At 62.6% G+C, this 22,878-nt stretch overlaps 1 protein-coding gene and 1 pseudogene across 1 annotated transcript; both read right to left on the bottom strand.

Annotated features, from left to right (window-relative positions):
• Positions 1–1,446: 1,446 nt before the first annotated feature.
• PRRT4 (proline rich transmembrane protein 4) lies at positions 1,447–20,225 on the bottom strand. The gene is made up of 3 exons (XM_032794168.2): positions 19,392–20,225; positions 16,214–16,327; positions 1,447–3,638 (listed from the first exon to the last, which is right to left on the bottom strand). The coding sequence occupies exons 1-3, from the start codon at positions 20,194–20,196 to the stop codon at positions 1,666–1,668; spliced, it is 2,892 nt and encodes a 963-aa protein (XP_032650059.1). The 5' UTR covers positions 20,197–20,225; the 3' UTR covers positions 1,447–1,665.
• On the bottom strand, positions 10,474–12,289 carry LOC116833009 (adenylate kinase 8 pseudogene; annotated as a pseudogene).
• Positions 20,226–22,878: the final 2,653 nt, after the last annotated feature.

The raw sequence follows: 22,878 nt of genomic DNA, 5'->3' as shown, positions 1-22,878 counted from the left end.
ACAGCCCCCTCACTCCCCCCATGGCTGGCTCTGCCCAGGGCTGTCAGGACAGGCACAGCCCCCACCCCCCATGGCTGGGTCTGTCCAGGGCTGTCAGGATGGGCACAGCCCCCCCCATGGCTGGCTCTGCCAAGGGCCGTCAGGATGGGCACAGCCCCCCCTCACATCTCCCCCGTGGCTGGGTCTGTCCAGGGCTGTCAGGATGGGCACAGCCCCCCCACCATGGCTGGCTCTGCCCAGGCTGGAGGCTGCATGGTGCAGCCGTGTAACACCCCCTGCTTGTGCCCGACCAGGAACCCAGCTACTCCTGTGTGACGAACTGGGACTGTTCTTAATGTTTGCTCTGAACACTGTGTTGGTGCCTCAGTGTCCCCTAGGCAGTTCTTAAGTATCTAGGTGGTGGAACAAGGGTGTGTGATTGCTGCAGAGCAAAGGGGCCAGTGCACCTAAATGCCTGGCACTCTGTCTCCTGGCAACTGATGGCCTGGGCCCCTCCTCGCAAAGGTGCACTGAAGATGTTGTAGACAAAGGGATCAGGTGATCTCCTGGCCCGGGAAAGGAGCTGAGCAGAGAGGAGGGGCTGGAGGGAGGTTAGTCTGGAGCTGCCTGGGACAAGAATGAAGTGCAGACCTAGGGTCTGGCTCACTGCCCCCCAGAATGGACCCGGCCAGGGTCCCATTCTCTGTACCTACAAGCTCTGTTTTAGACCCCGTTCTGTCATCGAATAAACCTGTTTTGCTGGCTGAGAGTCACGTCTGACTGCAAAGTGGGGGTGCAGAACCTGTGGCTTCCCCATGACCCCGCTGAGGTGGGCTCGCTGTGGAAAGCACAACGGAAGGCAGAGGATGCTGAATGCTCCAAGGAGAGACCCAGGAGGTGAAGCCGTGTGAGCTTCTTGCCCTGGAGACAGTCTGCTCCAAGGGAGAGGAGGCTCCCCAAAGTCCTGCCTGGCTTAGTGGGGAGCAGTTCCAGAGCATCGCCCGGGGACTCCGTGACATCCTGTTGATAAAATACTTTATTAATGCACAGGGGGAGGAGTTTCCGGGGGCCTGTCACCGCCGCTAGGGGCTTTGGGCTCTGGAGCACAAACCAAGAACCTACCTCATTGCTAATACAGGGGTCAAAGTGTGGGCCCAGCCCCCGCCCCACCCAGGGCTGGGAGGGAGCCGGGGAGGAGGCGTCGGGCAGCAGGTGGGGGGGGCAGGGGGCACATCTAATAGACCCTGAGCCACTTCCAGGGAGCCGGGGTGAGAGCTGGGCCCCTGGGCCCCTTAGGAAGCAGCTGTGGCCCAGGCTGTTGGGAGCCCGCAGTCCCGTCTCTCCCCCAGCAGGGAGCGCCCTCTCCTGGTCACAGAGCTGCAGCCCCTATGGCCGGCCGTGGGCTCCCCCCGCCCCATCTCGGGCGGGGGGGGCACAGGTGCAGCGCCACGTGGGCACGGGGGGGGACGAGGACGTTGCAAATCTGCCCCGGTGTGAGCGCCCTCTGCTGGAGGGCATGGGCCATGCACTGGCTCAGACCAGAGGGGACCCCGTCCAGAGGCGGGAGGGGCCCGTCCCACCTAGCACCGTGGGGGGAGATGTGGGTTTCAGGGCCGCCCTGGCTCCTCCTGCGAGGCCGGGCCCACTGGGGAGGTGGCAGCAGCGGGGCCGGGGTGGCCTGTCTCCCTACAGGTCGATGGTGTCGCTGCTGACGCTGAGCGCGTCGATCTGCCGGCACACGTCCACGAACTCCTCCTGCAGCAGAGCCGCGTCGCCCGCCGGCAGCTGCAGGACCAGAGAGTCCAAGGACTCCTGGGAGGGCTGGGCCAGGGGCAGGTACAGCCCTCCGGGTGGTGGTGGGGACCGGCGGGGGCTGCTCTCGCCCTGGCCCTGGGGCAGCTTCGGCTCGTACGCAAAGGAAGACGCATGGGTGGTTTGCTCCAGGCTGGGGCACAGGACCAGGGAGGAGCCGTCCAGGGAGTGTCCATAGGGGGAGCTGGAGCAGCGGCTGCTTCCCCTCCACCTGCCCGGGGAGCAGAATGGGGTGTCAGGCACACTGGTCTCCAGGGACGCCTCCCCATCCCCTCCCTGGGGCAGGGCAGTCTCCAGCTCCATGCAGGAGGAAGTCCGGTACAGGCCCCGGCTGGCCGGCGCCTCCCCTCGCCCCTGGCACTCCTGCAAGCCGGGGCTCTGGAGGCTGAGTGCCAGGGTGCTGGAGCTGGCGAGGGTGCCGGCGGGTTGGAAGAGGCTGGCGGGGATGAGGGCCTCGCTGAACAGGGCCTCGTCGATGCTGCGCCGCAGGTTGATGGGCGACGGGGGCCGGAAGTCGGCTGTGGGGTCACCGTCCATGGCCATGCTGATGATGGAGGAGGTCTTTGAGCCGCAGCCGCCCTTCAGGCGCGTCTCTGAGGCCCTGGCAGCCCCCGGACTGTGGGCACCACAGTCACCCATGGCCCCGTCCGCACTCAGGCAGCTCCCGGCCAGGGAGTAGAGCGGCAGGAACTCAGAGTCGCTGCGGGTGATGGTGTCACACGTCACCAGCTTCTCGTGCTGCGCCATTGCCCACTGGAAGTTGTTGGGCAGGACAGGGGCCTTCACGGGGCCGCGGAAGAGTGTGCCCCAGCAGTGCACGCAGGGGGGCTCGTGGGAGTAGACCAGGGGGTACAGGCCCACCAGGGCCAGGGGCAGCCCGGTGCCCACCTCACAGAGCCGGCAGCCCAGCTGCAGCGACCACCAGGGCCAGGGCCCAAAGAAGCCCGGTGGCAGGCCATAGCCCAGGGCATGCAGGACGGCGTAGGCCTGCAGGGCAGCGCTCAGCAGGGCGAAGCAGGCGGCCAGCAGGGTTGTGTGCGCGGCCCGGCTCCAGTCGCCAGCGTCGGTGAAGGGGCAGCGGCTGAGGCGCTCGGTGGGCGGCATGGAGCTGTGGAGGTTGTAGCTCTGCGTGGTGTCCGCCCGGCCCAGGCAGTAGAAGGCGAGGAAGGCGAGGGAGAGGAGGGCTGCCAGAAGGGCGTAGGCCCCCCGCGAGACCAGCAGCAGGAAGGGGAACTGGCGCAGCAGGTCCGCGGCCAGGACGGCGCCCACGGCCACGAAGAAGTGCAGCAGCACCAGGGACGCCAGGCAGCCGGGGTGCCGGAAGCGGGCGTGCGAGAGCTTGATGCGCGAGCGGGTGGAGAGCAGCAGAAAGGCCATGGCCAGTGCGGAGGAGAGGCAGGGGAAGGGCAGGTCGTGCAGCAGCAGCGAGGCGAAGGCCGGCAGCCGCTCCTGCTGCCCGTAGGCATCGTAGAAGAGCAGGAAGGCCCGGGCGGTGCCGGCCACCAGCAGCAGCAGGTCGAGGGCTGCCAGGAAGGTGCAGCCAGCCGGGCAGCGGACGGGGAGGCAGGCCAGGCCCAGCAGGGACAGCAGGGCCAGCAGGCTGAAGAGGGAGCCGGCCCCATAGACGTGGGCTTCCCAGGCCAGGCCCCAGTCGGCCATGGCCGTGTTCCAGTCCGCATGCAGCGTGACGAAGAGGGGCGGGGAGGGCAGCAGGCGTGGCACCGGTGGGGCCTCGGGCTCAGGGCTGGAGGAGCCGCACTCCTCTGGCTTCTCCGGCGTGCACCTGGGCCAGGCGGCCAGTGCCCCCTCGCTGCCGGGAGAGGGGCCGTGCCGGCCAGGGGCCAGACCTGGGGACGAAGGAGACGGAGAGGCCATTAGCACGGGGCAGAGGCAGACCCAGCGCCAGGGCCCAGCACCGGCAGGGAACGCAGGTCTTCGTGGCCTGCCATTGTTGCGGTGACGCCCACAAAGCCCACCCCCTCCTGGCTTGGGGGGGCCAGGGCCAGGAAACATGCCATTCACACAATCCCGGTGCCCCATGGAGCTGGGCAGTACCAGGGGCCTGGCCACGGGGCAGGGACCATGAGGGGGGCAGCAGGAGCAAGGTAGGGGTGATGGAAACAGGTTGTCCTGCCTCTCTGCCATCCACAGACCATGCACCAGCCCCAGAGCGCATGCACACACACACTCAGAGCACGGACTGGACCCACAGCGCACGCACACACACACTCAGAGCACGGACTGGACCCAGAGCGCACGCACACACACACACAGACACACACATACACACACACAGAGCACGGACCGGACCCAGAGCGCATGCACACACACAGACACACACACACAGAGCACGCACCAGCCCCAGAGCGCATGCACACACACACACAGCACGCACCAGCCCCAGAGAGCATGCACACACACACACAGACACACACACAGAGCACGCACCAGCCCCAGAGTGCACACACACACACAGAGCACAGACCAGCCCCAGAGCGCATGCATGCCCCCCCGCACACACACAACCAGCCCCAGAACGCATGCACACACACAGACACACACAGCACGCACCAGCCCCAGAGCGCATGCGCGCACACACACACAGCATGGACTGAACCCAGAGCGCGCGCATGCACACACACACACAGAGCACAGACCAGCCCCAGAGCCCAGCTCCATGGGGCACCGGGATTGTGTGAATGGCATGTTTCCTGCACATACACAACCAGCCCCAGAACGCACGCACACAAACACACAGACACACCAGCCCCAGAGGGCGCACTCACACACAGGAACACACAGAGCACAGACCGGACCCAGGGTGCATGCATGCCCCCCCCCAGACAACCAGCCCCAGAGCGCATGCACGCGCGCGCACACACACACACACACCCGCAGAGGGCGCACGGACACACACACCATGGGCAGCGGGTAGAATAGGCTCTGCCTTCCCTGGTGCTGCCGCCAACCCGCTGCTGGACAACTGCGCCACAGTGCCCCCCACTTGCCCGAGACCCCATCTGCCTCCTCCACCCCCCCGCCCCCCGCAGAGCCCTGCTGCGTCGCTCCTCCTCCGTGGACTGAGGAGGCTCCACCAGGCTCTGCTGGGGCAGGCAGCTCCGCGAGGGGGTGGGGGGCACCTGGGAAGCCCAGCAGCTTGGTTTGGTGCGGGTGGGAGGGAGCCGTGGTTTGGGGCTTTTCCATTGCGGGGGTTGGGGGTTCCGGCGTGCAGGGGAGGGACCTTGGCAGGGGATGGGGCCAGTGGGCTAGCCTCTCCAGGGCGGGGGTTTTACTGCCGCTCACGGCGCACGTGCATACAGGGGGAGGGCACACTAGCCCCAGACCATGCACCTGCCCACAGTGCACAGAGCATGCACTGGCTCCAGAGTGTGCAGACACGCACACAGAGCACACACACACACATGCGGCACACACTCCAGCCCCAGAGTGCACACGCACCAGCTCCAGAGTGCACATACACACAGAGCACGCACTGGCCTCAGAGCATGCAGACACAGAGCACACACACACACACACACACGCAGAGCACACCAGTCTCAAAGCGTGCGGACACACACACAGAGCACGCACTGGCCTCAGAGCATGCAGACACAGAGCACACACACACACACGCAGAGCACACTCCAGCCCCAGAGTGCACATACACACAGAGCACACACCAGTCCCAAAGCGTGCAGACACACAGAGCATGCACACACACACACACACACATGCAGAGCACACCCCAGCCCCAGAGTGCACACGCACCAGCTCCAGAGTGCACATACACAGCACGCACTGGGCCCAGAGCGTGCAGATGCACACACAGAGCACACACACACACACGCAGAGCACACCCCAGCCCCAGAGTGCACACGCACCGGCCCAGAGTGCACATTCACACAGAGCATGCACCAGTCCCCGAGCGTGCAGACGCACACACAGAGCATGCACACACACACACACCCAGAGCACATACCAGCCCGAGTGCACATGTGCATGTGCATAACCACACACAGAGCATGCACCAGTCCCAGAGCGTGCACACACACATGCCTCAGTGTGCACACACACGCACAGAACACACACTTCTCCCAGTGCATACACACACACGCTAATGTACCATCACCTGTGAGACGCTCCCACTTAGACACTCACAGAACCCACGTGCAGACACAGCTTTGTGCGTGTGCATTTCGCACTTGACTATGTGCCCCTCTGGGGAGTAAAGGGGCGGGCTCTGAAACCTAGACAGGCCCCACAGTGAAAAGGCCCCAGATCGGGACATGGCGACTGCTGTATTCAGGCACTCAGGTCAGGCTGTGCAACCTGCCCCCCCGGCCCCCTTTCCCCCCGTGCAGAACACACGGCCACGCATACCCCTGCGTTATCTGCGCCTGCGGCTGGAGAGCAGCCAGCCAGGGACTCCCCGTTCTGGAGATAAAACATGAAAGCAAATAGCCCCTAATCCAGAGGCCCTGGGGCTGCAGAGCTGCTGGCAGAACGTGCAGGGCTGCTGGCTGCTTGCGGGGAGCCGGCTGGCTGAGCCCCTGTGCACTTGGGGTGGGGGGTGATGTCAGCTTAGGCGGACCCCCCGTGTGGAGCCCCCATGCCGCTGGGCCAGCACAGCAGGGACAGCTGCCCGCCATACATGGGGTGGCACATGGTGGTGGAGGGGTGACCCCAGGGAACCCCATGCTCACTCCAAGGCCGCAGAGAGCCCCAGGGCTCCTCAGTGACAGCTGGCTCGGGTCCCTCCTCAAGCAGGAGGGGGTGCTGCTATGCACCCCCCATCCCTGCCGCGAGGAGAGCCGGGTGCCCCCTTCTCCTTGCTGGGAGAGGCCACCTGCCCCGGATGCTCTGGGCAGGGCGGACGAGCAGCACCAGGCTGGGTCTGGGCACAACCAGGAGACCACCCAGGCAAGTGCAGAGTTCAGTGATCCATGGCCACATCTGAGGGGCCTCCCCACTCTGCCTGGGGTCGGGGGGCTGAGAAAAGCCTCTGCTCTGCAGCAAGCACAGCACCCGCTGGCTGCCCCGTGGATCCTGGCGTAGGGGAGGGGAGCCTGGCGGGGCTCAGGAGCATTGTTGGCAGCCACAATGGGCTGCCTCTCGGGCTGTTTGCGTAGCCAGGGGCTTCTCCAAACACAGCGGCTCACACAATGGCCCGTGGCTCCATGGGACCTGGCGGGAAGTGGCAGGACAGATGCCAATCAGCGATCACCCCAACGCTAACACAGCCCCCCCAGCAGGATGCGTTAGGGCTGACCGAGGTGTCCCTCGGAGCTCAGCCCAGCCCTGCTCTCGGGGGCAGGGCTCCAGCAGTGCTGGGGTCCTGGCTTGCCCTGCACCCCGCTTTGTTTATCCCTCTGGAGTCTAATCCAGGGCTTTAGCCAGGTTCGGATCAGCACCAAGTGCCTTTGGAGCCCCCCCTTCGCTGGATTAGTACTGGCATCTCTCAATCCGCCCGTCCGTTTGCATCACTGCAGAGGAATTTGCCCCGGAGCCGGCTGTCTGGCCCCTGGGCCGTGCTGCGGTCAGGGCTGTGCAGCCTCCTGCTGCAGTCGCAGCCTGGCCTCCATGCTATGCACATGATCATCCTGCCCATGCCAGCCAGTGCATGGCCCGGGGGGCAGAGCTCAGGCCTGGGGGTCTGGAGGGCTATGCCTGGCCATGCCACTGAAATGGTGGGACCTGCCCCTCTCCAGCCCTCTGTCCACGAGAACGCTCCCATCTTCGTTCCTAATGTGCTGAGACGAAGGGAAGGGATGGGAGGCACATTAGGGTGGGCTCAGTATTATCCTCAGCCGGGGCCCCACTGGCCCCAGCCGCATGGCAGCCCCATCCCCCTGCATGGAGCTACGGCTCTGGGGTCCCGGGGGCACTCGGCTTGCAGGCGCCCTGCAACAGACTCTGCTAAAGAGAGTGACCAGCCAGCTCCCTGGTGGGCAACCCGACAGCCTCAGGGGCTGGGCAGCGCCATGTGGGCCCTGGCACAGTGAGGGAATGCGGTTGGAGGGCTGGGGGTGAGCTCCTTGGGAGGGTTGGCTATGGAGCTCCTCCCAGTGGGGTCCCCCTGCGGAACAGAGGCACCTGGGGAGGGCTCCTCGGGTGTTGTGGGGGGGGTGCCCCAGGGAAGGAAACCAGGGAAGATGCAGCAGAGGCTGGGGAGGTGAGGAGCTGTCAATGCTGAGGCTCAGCGCGAGAGCAGCTGCAGCGCCAGAGCTGAGGAATTTAGGAGGAAGGGCCGGTGTGAGAGACCCTTCCCACACTGTTGGCAAGAGGGTCTGGCTGCTGAGGGATCTGGACACAACTCACCTCCTGCCCCTTCCAGCCAGGTGGCTGGGGTGGAGGCCGATTTGGGTAATGTGCCACCGTTGGTTAAATAAGCTGGAGCCCGGAAGGGGCACTGTTCAATATACATAAGCCCCATAGGACTTATTAAAAGCCCATGAGGGGAAACTGAGGCAGGGACTTAATTGCAGCACTGCCTTGCCAGGGGGTGCTCCAGAGGCAAGGCCCTCATTACATGCACCAATAGGGCTGGATGGACACTGGATGTGTGGCAGGGTGGCAGCAGACGGTGCCAGGCCAGAGAATGGCTCCGTTATGGAGGGAGGCAGAACGCTACCCTCGAGGCGCCCGCAGGAGGATTGGCTGAGCGGCGTTCTGCACAGGTGTGCTCAGGTGATGGCCCCTTTCTCCACCCAGCCCTGGTGCTGCCACCTGGAGCCGCCAGTCCTGCCATGCAGCTCGCTGAGCAGCATTTCTCCTGCTGCGCTTCACATTGCTCGTAGATCAAAGGCTCTTCCGCAAACCTGCTCGGACCAGCTGCCTCGGGGAGCCGGCAGCCAGTCTGCACTCGGCACCCCAGGGGCATCTGAGGGGGTCAGCAGAGACAAGGAGAAAGACTCCTCCAAGTCAAATATCAGCAAGAGGCCGAGCCACGCGGGCCAGGAGAGCAGGACAGGGCGGAGAACCAGCGAGGACGAGCGCACAAGCATCTCCTGCTGGCACAGCGACATGCGCGCCAGAGAGCCGGCGCCCCCACCGGTTTGCTCGGGGGTCTTTGAAGTTGAGCCTTCAACTCTGAGCAGAGAACCATCCCCCTGCTCTGAAACCACAAGTGCTGGAGTCAGCAGAGACCCCAGTGCCCCGGGGGTGGCAACGGCCAACATGGACAAGACCCTTCCCAGCCAGCTCTGTGGGTGTGATGAAGGTGTGGGGGGGTTCTTGTTTTTTCCTTGTTTTCCAAGGGTTTGTGCGCAGAGGGGGTGGGAATCAGTGTCCCCGGGGGTTACTGGTTTAACCAGGTGAGGGGAGAGGGAGTTTGTTGTTACAGAGGACCAGTGAGGGAACTTGGGACCCTGGGCGATGGCCTGGAGAATGGACACCCTGGTGACCTGGAGACCCAGCTCAGGAGTCACAGCTGGTTCTGGCCAGTGGGAGGAGAATGGACTGTGGGGAGAGGATGCCGGTGATCTGACCAGCCGGTTCCAGCCAGAGGGGCCAGAGGACAGAAGAGGGGAAAGAAGGCTCAGGTGACCCTGTTTACCTGGAGAGAAGCCAATGGACAGAGGGGGCTTGGGGCCGGGGATATCGGAGGCCCAGCTGGGAAGCAGTGGGGCTCGGGGCTGGAGAGGGGGAGCAGGCAGAGCCCACCTGGCTGCGGAGGGACTGGGATGTGCTGGGCTGAGGGAGGCCAGCCCTGAGGCCGGAGAGTTGCCTGTGCTGGGGTCAACGCTCAATAAACCTTCCTGTTTTATGCTGGCTGAGAGTCGCTCGGGGCTAAGGAACAGCGGCATTATTCCCTCTGGGGGGTGGAGGCCCCGGGGGCCAGAGTGAGGGGATTCCCTGAGGGGGCCCACGGCAGAGACAGGTATGCAGAGGGCTCAGAGAGGTGCGACTCCAGGAGGTGGAGGGGCCTGACCCGAGAGAGAGTGGACCCCCGAGAAGGGCTGTCACACTGAAAGGGTCACCCCCCACGGACCGCATGGGGCCAAGAGTGGGCACAATCTGTGAGTCCGTGACAGTGGGCATCCCTCACCCAAACCAGTGCCAGGCTTTCCCAAGGTTTCCCCCCCACCAAGTGGGCACAGCTTCACTCTACTGAGACCCCCGCCTCCGCCTGCAGAGGGGAAGGGCCACTCCCCACACCTGGCCTGGGATGAGCAGAGATTCCTCCAGCCCAGCGTCTCAAAGCTCCGGCGGGTCCCCGCAGGCCCGGCCTGGGAAGCTCTCAGCAGACAATCTGGGAGAAGACTCGTAAGAGGGCACAGGGCAGCTTTCCCCAAAGAGAGCCCCCGGGATGAGACCCCCAAGGCAACAGGGACACCACCCCCCTCCTCTCGCAGCCGAGATGGGGATCAGCAAACTTGCAAGGGTGTCAAAATCAAGGATGGGGGGAGGGGAAGAGGGAAGGAGGCCGGGAAAGATCGACTGAGTGGCAGAGGGTCCCAAGCCAAGTGCTTGGAGAGCTGGCTGGGCGCTGCTGGCTCCACATTGACGCTGCTGGGAAGCCATTCAATATTTTACCCTGGTTATTTTGCTGGGCTGGGGGCTGGGCAGGGAGGTGGGGGCTAGGGGGGGCCCTGGGCCCCCCAGAACACCTGGCCCTATTAAAGAAGATGATCTCTAATCCCATTCTGAAAGCAAACTCTGTATTTCCCTGCCTGGCAGGTGCTAGACGGTGCGGCGGGGCAGAGGCTGAGTGAGGCAACTCTCTATGGACTCGAAGACAGTGTAGGGGTCTTGGTCAGCGTTGACGTAGACAGCATCCTCATAGAACTCCTCCAGGTCCGTGACATGCCGGCCGTACAGATCCACCCGCACCTCCAGCTTCTCCGCCGCGTCCTGGGGGTTCTGCCGCAGGCGCCGGCACAGCTCCAGGCTCGGGGCCGGCTTGTACAGGTGGTGGTAGCGCTCACCCGTGACGGGGTCCGTGGCCCGCTGAGAGACCCGCTCCAGGATGGCCTCCACGGGCAGGGTGAGGAAGAAGACCCGGTTGGGGATGAAGCCGGTGTTCCTCAGCAACTCTGCCTGGTCTGCGTCGCGCGGGAAGCCATGCAGCACCCAGCCGAAGGCCGTGCAGTCCAGCTTGCCCAGCCGCTCCCGCAGCACCTTCAGGACCAGGTTATCCGCCACCGGGCAGCCACTCTCGAAATAGGGCTTGATGAGCTCCCCAATCTTTGACTTCTCCGCCATGGCCTCCTTCAGCAGCTGCCCGCAGCCTACATTGACCAGGCTGTATTTCTGGGCCAGCAAGGCAGCCTGCAGGCTCTTCCCGCTCCCAGGGGGTCCGCAGAGCAGGACCCGGGGGGTGAAGGGGGCAGCCGAGAGGGGCTGGCTCTCTGTGAACTTCAGCACCTGGGAGAAGACGTCGGCGCAGGGCTGGTCAGCGTTGACGGTCCGGAGGTTCCCCCGGTAGGACTGGAAGATGCCCTGGATGTTGCGGTGATACTCCAGCAACCGCTTGGCTGTGGCCTGCTCCGAGCAGCCGTTGGGCTGCACCAGGCGCTGCTCCACCGTGGGGTCGGTCGGCCAGTCAAAGGTGGTATGGTACACCTCCGTGCTGACAGGGTCCACGCGCTTGCCGAGGTTCCTCTCCACCAGCACGGTGTCCGGCGCATAAAGCACCACCACGTGCCGCGGCACGATGCCGGAGGTCTGCAGCAGCAAGGCCTGCTCGCGAGTCTGGGGGAACCCATCCAGGACCCAGCCCTCCCTGACGCAATCCACATCCAAGAGGCGATCCTGGAGCAGGCTGACCCAGAGCTCGTCAGGGATCTGCTCCTGCCGCTGCTGGTAGCTCTGTGCCTCCTTGGCCAGCACCAGCGTCTTGTTGGACAGCAGCTTCTTCTGGCTGAGGTACGAGGCATTGAGGTGCTTGCAGAGCCACATGGCAATGGTGGTTTTCCCAGCGGCCGGAGGGCCCAGCACGAACACCCTGGGCACGTGGTCGCTGTCCTGCTTCAGGTGGTCTATCATGAAGGAGATGGGGTCTTCGGGCTGGTGGATGAGCAGGGCCTCCACCATGCTTTGCATCAGCTGGAAGACACCGTGCTTCTCGGCATACAGGGCCATGGCGGGGGGGATGTGGGGCTTGGCAGCGACATCCATCTCTTCCCGGCTGCTCTGGGCGACTCCTTAGCGGGATTCCAAACCCGGCCCCGGGTTCCAGGGTTGCCCAGCAGCCGCCTGTGACATCACAGAGCACGGGAGTGGCGGGTGGAATGCAGCTCCCTGCAGCAAGCAGCAATCTCGAATCTCCCATGAGTGTACGGGCACAGGCTGCCTTCATGGCTGGGGGCTCCTGTAGGCCTCAGTGGCTGGGCCGGCTAGCAGAGGGCTGGCTGAGTCAAGCCCACTGGAGCGGGGATACCGGCAGGGGAAGAGGCACTTACTGCACCCACCCTAGGCTGGGGCTGGAAATCAGAGAGTGGCAGTGCCAGGCAGGGGACGATGGAAGCAGCAGCGGCAGCATGGTTCCCCACGCCATGCCTGACCAGCGGGAGGTCGTCTCTGCCCGGCTGCGCTGCCCTTCCCGGGAGGCTGAGCCAGGGACACGGTGTGACTGTCACCGCCAGAGCTGCTGTCCTCACCCCTGTCCAGATCCATCTGTCACCTCCACGCAGGCGGCTCTTACCTGGGCTGACGGGCTGCCACCAAGCATTTCTCTGCTCACTGCACCCGGGGCGCTGCTGCACCCGCCTGCCTGCACCTGGAAGGGAGCGTGCCGGATGGAGGCTAATGCTGCCTGGCATCCGTCAGCCTAGGCACGCAGGGGATGGCGGCTCTCGCTCCATCTCCCCATGGGATGTGACAGGCGGCCCTGGCCCTCCGCAGAGAGCCGGCAGGGAGCCGAGTGACCTTCAGGGGCGCAGCTCCTCCAGGTCCAACCGCACTCAGCAGCCTACCCACGGCTATCGCCAGACACTGTCCTGGCCCCACTGGCCACAGGCTAACGGGAGGTGGGGGGAATACAGAAAGGGGGTGGGGCACAGCGGGAAGCCCCAGGGGAACAGGAGAGGGGACGGTGGAGTGCAGTGGGGGCAGAGGGCTGAAGGAGACAGTGGGGTTAGGAGGGGCTGAGGGCAGCAGGACGGGGATGGGGAGCTCGGGAGCATATTCTGTGCGCTCTGACCAGACTTCATTGCAGAACCCTCCAGGGGCAGAACGGTTCCAGCCAGCCCAGTCCGGCCAGGCCTGGCTGTGACGTTATTGATATAAACTGGGACCGTATAGAACATGGGTTGCAACCAAGGTTCTGTAGTGGCACCAAATCCTATGTAAAGGGGGTCATATAAGGTGTCTAAGACCAGGTTACGGGTTACTGGTTATGATTATGCCTGTCTTGTTGTCTGTCATCATTTTTGTAGTTGAGTTAATGAATATTGGCTGTGTACTGTCTGATATTTTAAATTGGTGCTGCAGTCTGGGTGACACCCTGACAAGGCTGGTGTCGCTCTTGCTTAGCCTGCTTGATGGCCACATAAGACACATCACCTACAATTGACCCATCGAGGAGATGGCGTGATACGCCCTGGTGAGACTCACTGGAGTGAGCGGAACTGGCCCATGTGACTGCAAACCCATCTTGCTGTAAACTTTCCACAGTTTAAGAACAAAGAAGTGTCTTACACCTGAAAAGCTATATAAGGTCTGGAAGCCTGATCTCCATTTTTGTTTCATCCATCTTCTTATCTCTGGAGGGGACTTGCTACCAACTGAAGCTCTGCACAAAGGACTGATGGACCCATCCCAGCGGGGGATGTTCTCCAGAAGACTCGGATTTAAACCTGCAGTTTACTTCATCACTGCTACAAGCTGAACAAGGATCTTGCCATCACTGTATTAATTGATTCAGTTTAACCAATTCTAGCTCTCACCTCTATCTTTTGCCTTTTATGAATAAACCTTTAGATTTTAGATTTCTAAAGTGGCAACCAGCGTTGATTTGTGGTAAATCTGAGGTGTATTATGGGCTCCACGCACCCACTTAGGGGGGGGAGAACCCTTACAAACCCCCTACTAAACTAATCCCTGAGTCCTGAACCCACCGATCTGGATTCCACTCCGTGAGGGTCACCCTGTCCCCACTTTACCCGTCCCGCTTGCTTCTAATCATGACTATGGTTGTAACCTCCCCCCCCCCCCCCCCACCACATCAGCTATGAGCGATGTACCTCACTGCTCCCTCTATACTTTGACCCACCCACCGTACACCCCGCATTGGGGACATTACAGACTGTAATGTACTATAGCTAACCCATAAACCAAATACCAGCGTCCCCCCATACTCTGTGTGTGCCCCTGATGACTAATGACTGACATGCCAAACTCTGTGTATCATCCTTTTAAATATTTCTCTAATAAACATATTGAATTGACCTGGTCTGGGGCTTGGTCCTTTGGGATCGGGAGAACCTTTTTCTTTTCTGGGTGTTGGTTTTCATAACCATTTATCCCACAGGACAAGTGGGACTGGTGGTGATACTGAGCAGATGCGAGTGTCTAAGGAAATTGCTTGTGTGACTTGCGGTTAGCCAGAGGGGTGAACGAAGTCTGTTGTTTGGCTGGTTTGGTTTGCCTTAGAGGTGGAAAACCCCAGCCTTGGGCTGTGGACTGCCCTGTTTGAGCAATTGGTCCTGAATTGGCACTCTCAGTTGGGTCCGCCAGAACCAATCGTCACACTGGCCCCAGTGACTTTCCTGCTGTGCTAGATCCAGTCATGGAAAGCTCTCCAAGGGCTGGCAGCGAGGGCGTGCGGCCAGGAGCTGCCCGGGACTGGCAGGGCGGCCTGACCCTCAAATCCTCCCACACCTCCCTGCTCTGAGATGTGCCAGTTTCACGCAGACCTAGGGGGCTGATCCCTCTGCACTCAGCCGTGCCTGGGACGCCCCCCAGGCGGGAGCTTGGCAGGAATCGAGGTTCCTCTCCCTGGCCTTGTCAGACAGATCTCCCAGCAGCTGGCAAAATGAGCTGCTTATAAGAGGGCTTAAGGTCACAGCGTGGCGACCTAACTGCTTTCCTTTTCTCCAGGTTCCTGTTCCTAGTGCCAGCCCAGCCTGGAGCAGCGCCCCAGCCAGTCCCCCCTGGCCCCCTGCCCCCCAGACCAGCCCAGCCTGGAGCAGCACCCCAGCTAGTCCCCCCGTCCCTCATCCCCCTGCCCCCTGGGCCAGCCCAGCCTTGAGCAGTGCCCCAGCCAATCCATCCCCCCCCGGCACCCCACATCCCGGGCCTGCCCAGCCTGGAGCAGTGCCCCAGCCAGTCCCCCCATGCCGTGTCCCCCCCCGCACCCCAGGCCAGCCCCACCGGCCCCTCCCTGCACTGCTGGGAACCCCACACAGGCTACAGAGGCAGGAAAACTATCCCCACATGCACCTGGGCCTTATGGAACACCCCACTGGCCATCGGTCCCTGCAGGCCCCCCCAGCCCCCACCCCCAGACCTGTCGAGCCGGCTTGGGCAAAGGTCTGACCTCCCCTCTCCCGTGGTGGGGAGATGCCGAGATAGCACCAAGCTCTGTGCAAAGCCAGGCGTGGCTGAGTCCATAAGGAACTTGCCCCAGCCCCTGGCCGCTCAGCCCCCTCCCGTTAACCCTTCGCACTCCCTGCTCTCAGCATCGTTCCTTGTGCCCCGGGAAGGGCCTGAGCCACGCAAGGGCGTGCGCCACGGGCTCAAGCAGGAGGACAAGGCCCTGGGCGCTATAGCGAGAGAGAGCCAGGGGAATCCTGCAGGCAGGCGGGAGGCCGGGGCCGGGGCCTGCCCTGGCTGGGGTCCTTGCTTGGACCTGACAGTCCGCGTGTTTCCTGCTGTGTGAATGAGGCAGCGTGGGGCATGGGCGGGGGGGGGAGATTGGGGTACGGGGGTGGGGACATGGGATGCCCTGGGGCCCAGCTACCTGTACTGGAGCTGTATGTGTGCCAATGTATACCAGGGGGTATCGGGGCATTGCGGTATCAGGGGCACACTGAGGGAGTGCTGGGGTGTGTACCAGGGGATGCACTGGGGGATATATCATGCTGGCCAGTCTGTGAGCTGTGTGTGTTTGTTGGGGTGTTTATCAGTGCAGCATTAGGGGCATCAGAGGGGTGCCTGGGGAGTGTTTGTTGGGGGATCAGGGGGTGCACTGAGGTGTGTATTGGGGTGTGTATCAGGGCTGGGGTGCATTAGTGTGTGTGTATTGGGGTGCACTGGAGTGTGTATCGGGGTGCACTGGGGTGTGTATCGGTCATGCACTGGGTAAGCACTGGGGTGTGTATCAGGGCTGGGGTGCGGGGGCAGCTCATGGAGGAGCCCTGTGGGATCCCCGCCTAGGAGCCAGACCTGCTGCTGGCTGCTTCCGGGGCGCAGCGCGGTGCCAGGGCACATAGGGACTGCCCCAGCCCCACAGGACAGGTGGGTCAGCCCAGCGGCTCACCTGGCTCCGTGGCATGGGGTGGAGAGGGGCTGGTGTCTTGGGGCTGGTCCCAGACGCCACCTGTGCTGTTCCTCTCCTGGTGCCAGTCTGGTGGCAGCGTAGGGCCAAAGAAACCTGCAGGGATAAAGTAAAGGCCAGGCCTGGTCAGCAGGGGGGCCAGAGACCCCCCACATCCATACAGAAAGGGGAATGGCTTGGCTCTGACAAGAGGCGGACACCCCCCGACACACACACACACAGGTGCTCGGGGGCCTGCTCGGGACAGAGGCGTCAGCAGCAGGTGCCCAGCAGGAAGGGGAAGGGTTATGGGGCCTGTTGCAGCCAGGCCTGGCTCTAATTCAGCCCAGACGTGTGTGACCCATGTCTGGGAGAGAGGCCACGGCACACAGACCGTCCCATGCCCCCCCGCCCCCCCACGGTGCCCCCCGCAGAGAGGCCAGGCACTGAGATCCCCAGGAGCCCTGGAGGGGGTCCCGCCTGGCCCAGCCACTGCCCATGGCATCTCTCAGTCGCCCACCGCACGGGAGCCGTGCCCTCCTCCGGGACGGGGCCACGGAGCAGAGAAAGGACGAAAATGGCCCCAGTCCCTCCTTATGTACATAGGCTCCACCCCAAGCCCAGCTCTCCAGGTTTTGACCGGATCGAAAGGGACCCTGGTGGCTCCGGTCAGCGCCGCCGACCAGGCTAGTAAAGGTCCCGTCAGCGGTGGTGCAGGGCTATGGCAGGCTAGTCTCTACGTGCCCTGGCACCGCGCTGCACCCCGGAAGCAGCCAGCAGCAGGTCTGGCTCCTAGGTGGGGATCCCACAGGGCTCCTCCATGAGCTGCCCCCGCCCCAACCACCGGCTCAGCACTCCCCCCTTCCCGCACCCTAACTCCCTGCCCCAGCCTGGAGCCTCCTCCTGCAGCCTGAACCCCTCATTTCTGGCTTCACCCTGGAGTCCGTACCCCTCACCACCTCCCGTACCCCAGCCCAGTGTAAGTGAGTGAGGGTGAGGGAGAGCAAGCCACTGAGGGAGGGGAGATGTAGGGACCAGGGGGCGGGGCCTCCAGGAAGGGGTGGGGCTAAGGTGTTCAGTTTTGTGCGATTGGGAAGGTGGCAGCCTGTGATGATCTGGGAATGTTATTAATGTTTCCTCTGAATACTGTGTTAAGTGCCTCAGTTTCCCCTATGCATTTCTTAAGTCTCTAGGAGTGGGATAAAGGCCAGTGTGCATAAACGGCCGACACCCTGTCTCCTGGGAACTAATGACTGGGGGCCCTCCCCCCAGCAAGAGGATGCTAAAGGTGTTGGAGACCAAAGAGGTCAGGTGACCTCCTGGCCTGGGAAAGAGACACAGCCCAGAGAGGAGGGGCTGGAGGGGGTTTCAGTTTGGGGTTGCCTGAGGACGAGGAGTGAAGTGCAGACGTGGGGGTCTGGCTCGTGCCCCCCCACCCCCGGGACCCGGCTGAGGGGTCCCGTTCGCTGTACCTACAAGCTCTGTGTTAGACCCTGTTCCTGTCATCGAATAAACCTCTGTTTTACTGGCTGGCTGAGAGTCACGTCTGACTGCAAAGTGGGGGTGCAGGACCCTCTGGCTTCCCCAGGACCCCACTGGGGTGGGTTCTCTGTGGGAAGTGCACGGAGGGGCAGAGGATACTAAATGCTCCAAGGAGAGACCCAGGAGGTGAAGCCGTGTGAGCTTCTTGCCCTGGAGACAGTCTGCTCCAAGGGAGAGGTGGCTCCCCAAAGTCCTGCCTGGCTTTGTGGGGAGCAGTTCCAGAGCATCGCCCGGGGACTCCATGACACAGCCCTACACGCGTCCAGGCTCCTGACTCTGGGCAGGGGCTGCTGGTGGCCATGCAGCTCAGTGTGGGGGAGTGAAGGGGAGGCACTGGCTCCAGCCTTGGGGCTCTGGGGCGCTCGGCTCCGCTCGTGGGGGAGCGAGCGCTCAGGGCTGCCAGGAGACGGTGACTCAGCCAAGAGCTGCTGCGGAGGCTGCTCCCCACTGAGACCATCAGGAATCTGGGCCCCAGAATTCGCGCTCCATCCCCCTGCAGCTGACGGGCCGCGGTCCCCACTCCCACGCTAGCCCCGGGGTTCCCGCTGGGGGCCGTTTGGTGGCCCTGTTTGAGATGGGTCTGGGGCATGCGTCTGCACTGCAACCTCTCCATGACTGGTGCTGATAGCTGATAGCTGGATGGGCTGTGGGGGATGAGCTGCCCTGCCCGCAGACAGGGCCAAGCTGGGCCACGGGGGCCTGCTCTGGGGTCAGTCCCCAGATGCTAATCCGGCCCCTTCTGCAGCACAGAGATGGAATGAAATCACTCCCCAGGGCAGGGGCTGCTGTGCTCGGACCCCCAGGGCAAGGGCCGGCTGCAGCCAGTTCCGCCACAAGGAGCACAGATCATATCTGTGCACACACACGTGCATGCACCCCACACAACCTGGCACACCTGCAGACGCACACCTCACACGCAACCCTGATACACACACAATCTCGCACACATGCAGACCCACACACGCACCTCACGCCCCCTGACACACACTCAGCACACACACAGACCCCTCCTGCCCACACAGTTCACATGCCCGCCCGGTAAACACATGGCACAATCTCACAGACGCACACACAACCTCGCACACACGCAGACCTCCATGCATAGCTCACATGTACCCCCAATACACACCCAGCACAACCTGACACACGCAGGCAGATGCCCCCACACCCCTCTTCATACATGGCACAACCTCGCACACATGCAGACCCACACACACAGCTCACATACACCTGATACAACATGGCACAATGTCACAGACACACACACACACACACAATCTGCACACACACAGACCCACATACACAGCTTACATGCACCCCCAGTACACACACAGCACAATGTCACAGACGCACACACAATCTCGCACACACGCAGACCCCTCATGCACAGCTTGGTTTAAAAGCCAGGTGCGATGGTTTGCTCAAAGTGCTGCTTCGGGAAAGGTTTCGGGGCAGGACACTGCCCTGCGGTGCCCAGGAGGCTGGACTAGATGATCACAGTGCCCCAACACTGCCAGTACATTAGTCTGTGTGGCGCGAGCACCGTGCCCCGAGATCCTCGTGCGAGCGCACATCTAGGGGCTGGGGCACCGGGGACGTGTGGGGAGCAGAGCAGAGCCAAGCCCCTCCCCGTACTCACTGGAGGTGCCCAGCTTGCTGGTGATCTCCGAGATCCCTGCCTTCAGGCTGGGGAGCAGCGGGTACTTCCACCTAGTGCCCGGGCCCTTGCTCCCCCTGGCAGGCAGGATGTGGGTGGGGGGCACACCCATCTCCTGGTCCAGCCCCGCCGTTAGGTCAATGTTGATGTGAAACTCCAGGCCCTGGCTGCGCCCCCAGGAGGAGGTGGCGGCGGTGGGCTGTCTGGCAGCTGGCAGCATCACGTCAGGCCGGAACGAGGAGAGCCGAGGCGTGGGCACCGGCTCCAGGAACTCCGACTCGAAGGGGGTGGTGCTCGGCGGGCGGCCCCTGGGGCTGCTGCGGAACCGAGGAACTGGGGAGCCATCCCCGTCTGCGGCGGTCTCGCCCCAGCTCCCAGGCGAAGGTTCGTCTGCAGAGCCGGTCGCCAGCCACCCTGAGCCGGGAGCGGAGGAGGAGCCGGACAGGGCCTCGCCGGGCATTAGGAAATTGGCAGAGGAGATTGGGTCCGTTGTGTCGGCCGGGGGCAGGTCTGCGAGGGCCGGCTCAGCGCTGGGACCTGCCGGCTGGAAGCTGCCCTGGCTCTTCACCTTGATCTTGAAGTTCAGGCCCAGGTTGAGGGACAGCAGGGGGTCCGCGCCCCGGGCCGCCAGCTCCAAGGCCTTGGGCAGAGCTCCCTGGGCGGCAGAGGGGGGCCGGGCCCTGGCACCGGTTCCGGCAGGCGGCGGGGTCTGACGCACCTCAGCCAGGGCCCCAGTGGCCGAGGAACCTGGTGGCATCAGGAACAGGAGCACTAACAGGGCCCACATGGCCCCGGTCTCAGCGAGCAGCTGCAGGGAGGACGCTGGCACGAGGCAGGAGCAAACAGGCCTGGGGAGAGGGGGCAGGACGTTAAGCGTTAGTGTCACGCCAGGAAAGGCCGGAGAGCCTGGAACAAGGGACCGCAGATTGGCCCTACCCCATGGCAGCCTGCCTGGCCATGGGCCCAGCGCGTCCCCACCCCACGGCAGCTGGCCCGGCCAGGGGCCCAGCGCATCCCCACCCCATTGCCCATTCAGAGTAGAAAATGTTCTTCCACCCAACCCACCACTGACCTGCGGGACTCCCTGCCACAAGATCTCCCTGCGGCTGATGCTTGGCAGGACTCACAGAGAACAAGGCCGTCCTGAGGCACCACCATAGACAGCACTGAAAACCCCAGTGCCTGGGCAGGGGTGGGAGGCAGAAACCCAGTGCTCAGGGGGAGCCTGCCCTGGGGTAGATCGTCCCACCATTGCTATGGGAGTGTGTGTGTGGGGGGGGAATTCCTGCCCTGTCCTCTGGAGCAGTGGGTGCTGGCCACTGGTAAAGGGAGGCACTGGGGCATGGTGGGCTCTGGGCCAAGCCATTCAGACATTAGCTGTGTGCCCACCAGACCCAGGGGTGGGAATCGAGGCAAGGTTAACCCTCTCTCGCCCAGCAGAGCTGCCCCGTCCCCCTCATTTACTGACTAGCCACCCGGGTCTGAGTGCGGTGCCACAGACAGCCCCTGCTCTCGGCACTGCCCCCGGCTGTCCCTCCCCTCAGTCCCCCATTGATCTCAACCATTCTGGGGCCCCGTGTTTCCCCAGGTCTGAAGCCACCTGCACAGCTGGGGCGTGGCCAGGAGCCGCGTGTGCCTGTGACCTACTGGCTGGCACAGACAGCAGCTGCACAGTGGCATTCTCAGCCCCCAGAGGGACAGCAGGTCCTGGGTGCGCTCCCAGCTAGCCAGCCCTCCCTCCTTCCGGAAACACATCCCTCGCTCCAGTCAGACACAAGAAGCCAGGACACGCATTCCACAGGGACCCTGCCCATTGAGTCACGCTCTATACGTCTTGCAATCCTGGGGAAAAGCCAGAAAACAAAGCGTGCTCCTACGGGGCCAATATTCAGAAATGGCAACGGGGAACGATGGGAATGTCGACACGGCAGTAAAACCCCCAGGCCTGGCCTGGGCCAGCGGACTTGGGTTAGTGGGCTCAGGCTGCGGGGCTGTTTCATGGCACTGCAGACTTTTGGGCTTGAGCTCTGGGACCCTCCCACCACTCAAGGTCCTAGACCCCACGCTGCAGCCTGAGTTGAAACATCCACACTGCAGCTGAAGAGCCCAAGCCGGAGTCAGTGGGCACCGGCCAGCTGCCCGCAGGCAGCGCAGATGGACCCCATGGGAAATCCCAGGCAAAATCCTGGAAAACCAGCTACAGGATTCAGCTACTGAAGAATAAAAATAGGAGCACTTTGCCTGTCCTATTCATTCGCTCTGGGGCACCTGGCCCTGGCCACTGTTGGCAGACAGGACACTGGGCTGGATGGACCCTTGGTCCGACCCAGTGCGGCTGGTCATATGTTCTTACATTCTTAACCTATTTCCTGCCATTCAGCCTGGTATTATGGAAAACAGGTCTTGTCAAACAAACCTGATCTTATTTTCTGACGAGCTGACGAGTTTGGTCGATAAAAGCGACTGTGTAGCTGTGACGCATCCGACATGCGGCTGAGCACTGCACGGCATCCTGCTCATGCAAGGAGCACTGCACAGGATCCATCGAGCGCATGTTAAATGGATTCGGACCTGGCTAACCAACAGATCTCAGAAAGTGGTTGTCAAAGGAGACTCATCATCGAATGGGGGGTGGGGGGGAGGTTCTACAGAGACAGGCCTGGCACTGCTCAACGTCTGCATCGGGGATCTGGCAGGAAATCCAGAATCGCTGCTGATACAAAGTGCAGACGACCCAGACGTTCCTGGAGTGTAAATGAGAGGGACACAGCAGCCACACAGAGTGAATCGGGATCACTTGAGAGCCTGGCCCCATTCAAACAAAATGGGTTTTAATACAACCAAAGGCAAACGCATGCATCTAGGCCCAAGGACTGCTGGCCACACTGCAGCATGGGGGGCTGTGTGCTGGGGAGCAGAGACTCTGAAGAGGATTTAGGGGACAAACAACTCAACATGAGCCCCCAGAGCAAAGCTGTGGTCAAAGGGCGAACGTGGCCCGTGGACATATGTAGCCGGGAGCAGTGAGGAGGAGCAGGCAGGGGATTTTCTCTCTCTACCCGGCACTAGTGAAGCCGATACAGGATCCTGCGTCCGGTTCTGGGGAGCAGCATATTTTTAAAAGAACATTAAAAAATTGCAAAGGCTGCAGAAAAGAGCCACAAAAATGAGTTATGGGCTGGAGAAAATGCAGGACAGGTCGACCGACAGAGCTCAATACAAGACAGGGTTGAGAGGCGAGCTGACAATATGGTGCGTGAGTCTTGTCCCAGGGAGAAGAGACCCAGCCCCAACAGCCTCTGCTGGCTAGCAGAGAACGGCAGAACAAGAACCAGTGGCTGGAAGCTGCAGCCACTCTAGTTCAGAAGAGGTAGTTTCTCCATCCCCTCAGCGCTTCAAATTCAAACCGCCTTTTGGGACGATGCGTTAGCCCAACACGAGTGCTTAGGCTCAATGCAGAGCTACCGGG

This window comes from Chelonoidis abingdonii, chromosome 1, assembly GCF_003597395.2.
Source record: "Chelonoidis abingdonii isolate Lonesome George chromosome 1, CheloAbing_2.0, whole genome shotgun sequence".
NCBI lineage: Eukaryota > Metazoa > Chordata > Testudines > Testudinidae > Chelonoidis > Chelonoidis abingdonii.
This window is presented reverse-complemented; position numbering and strand designations above follow the sequence as displayed.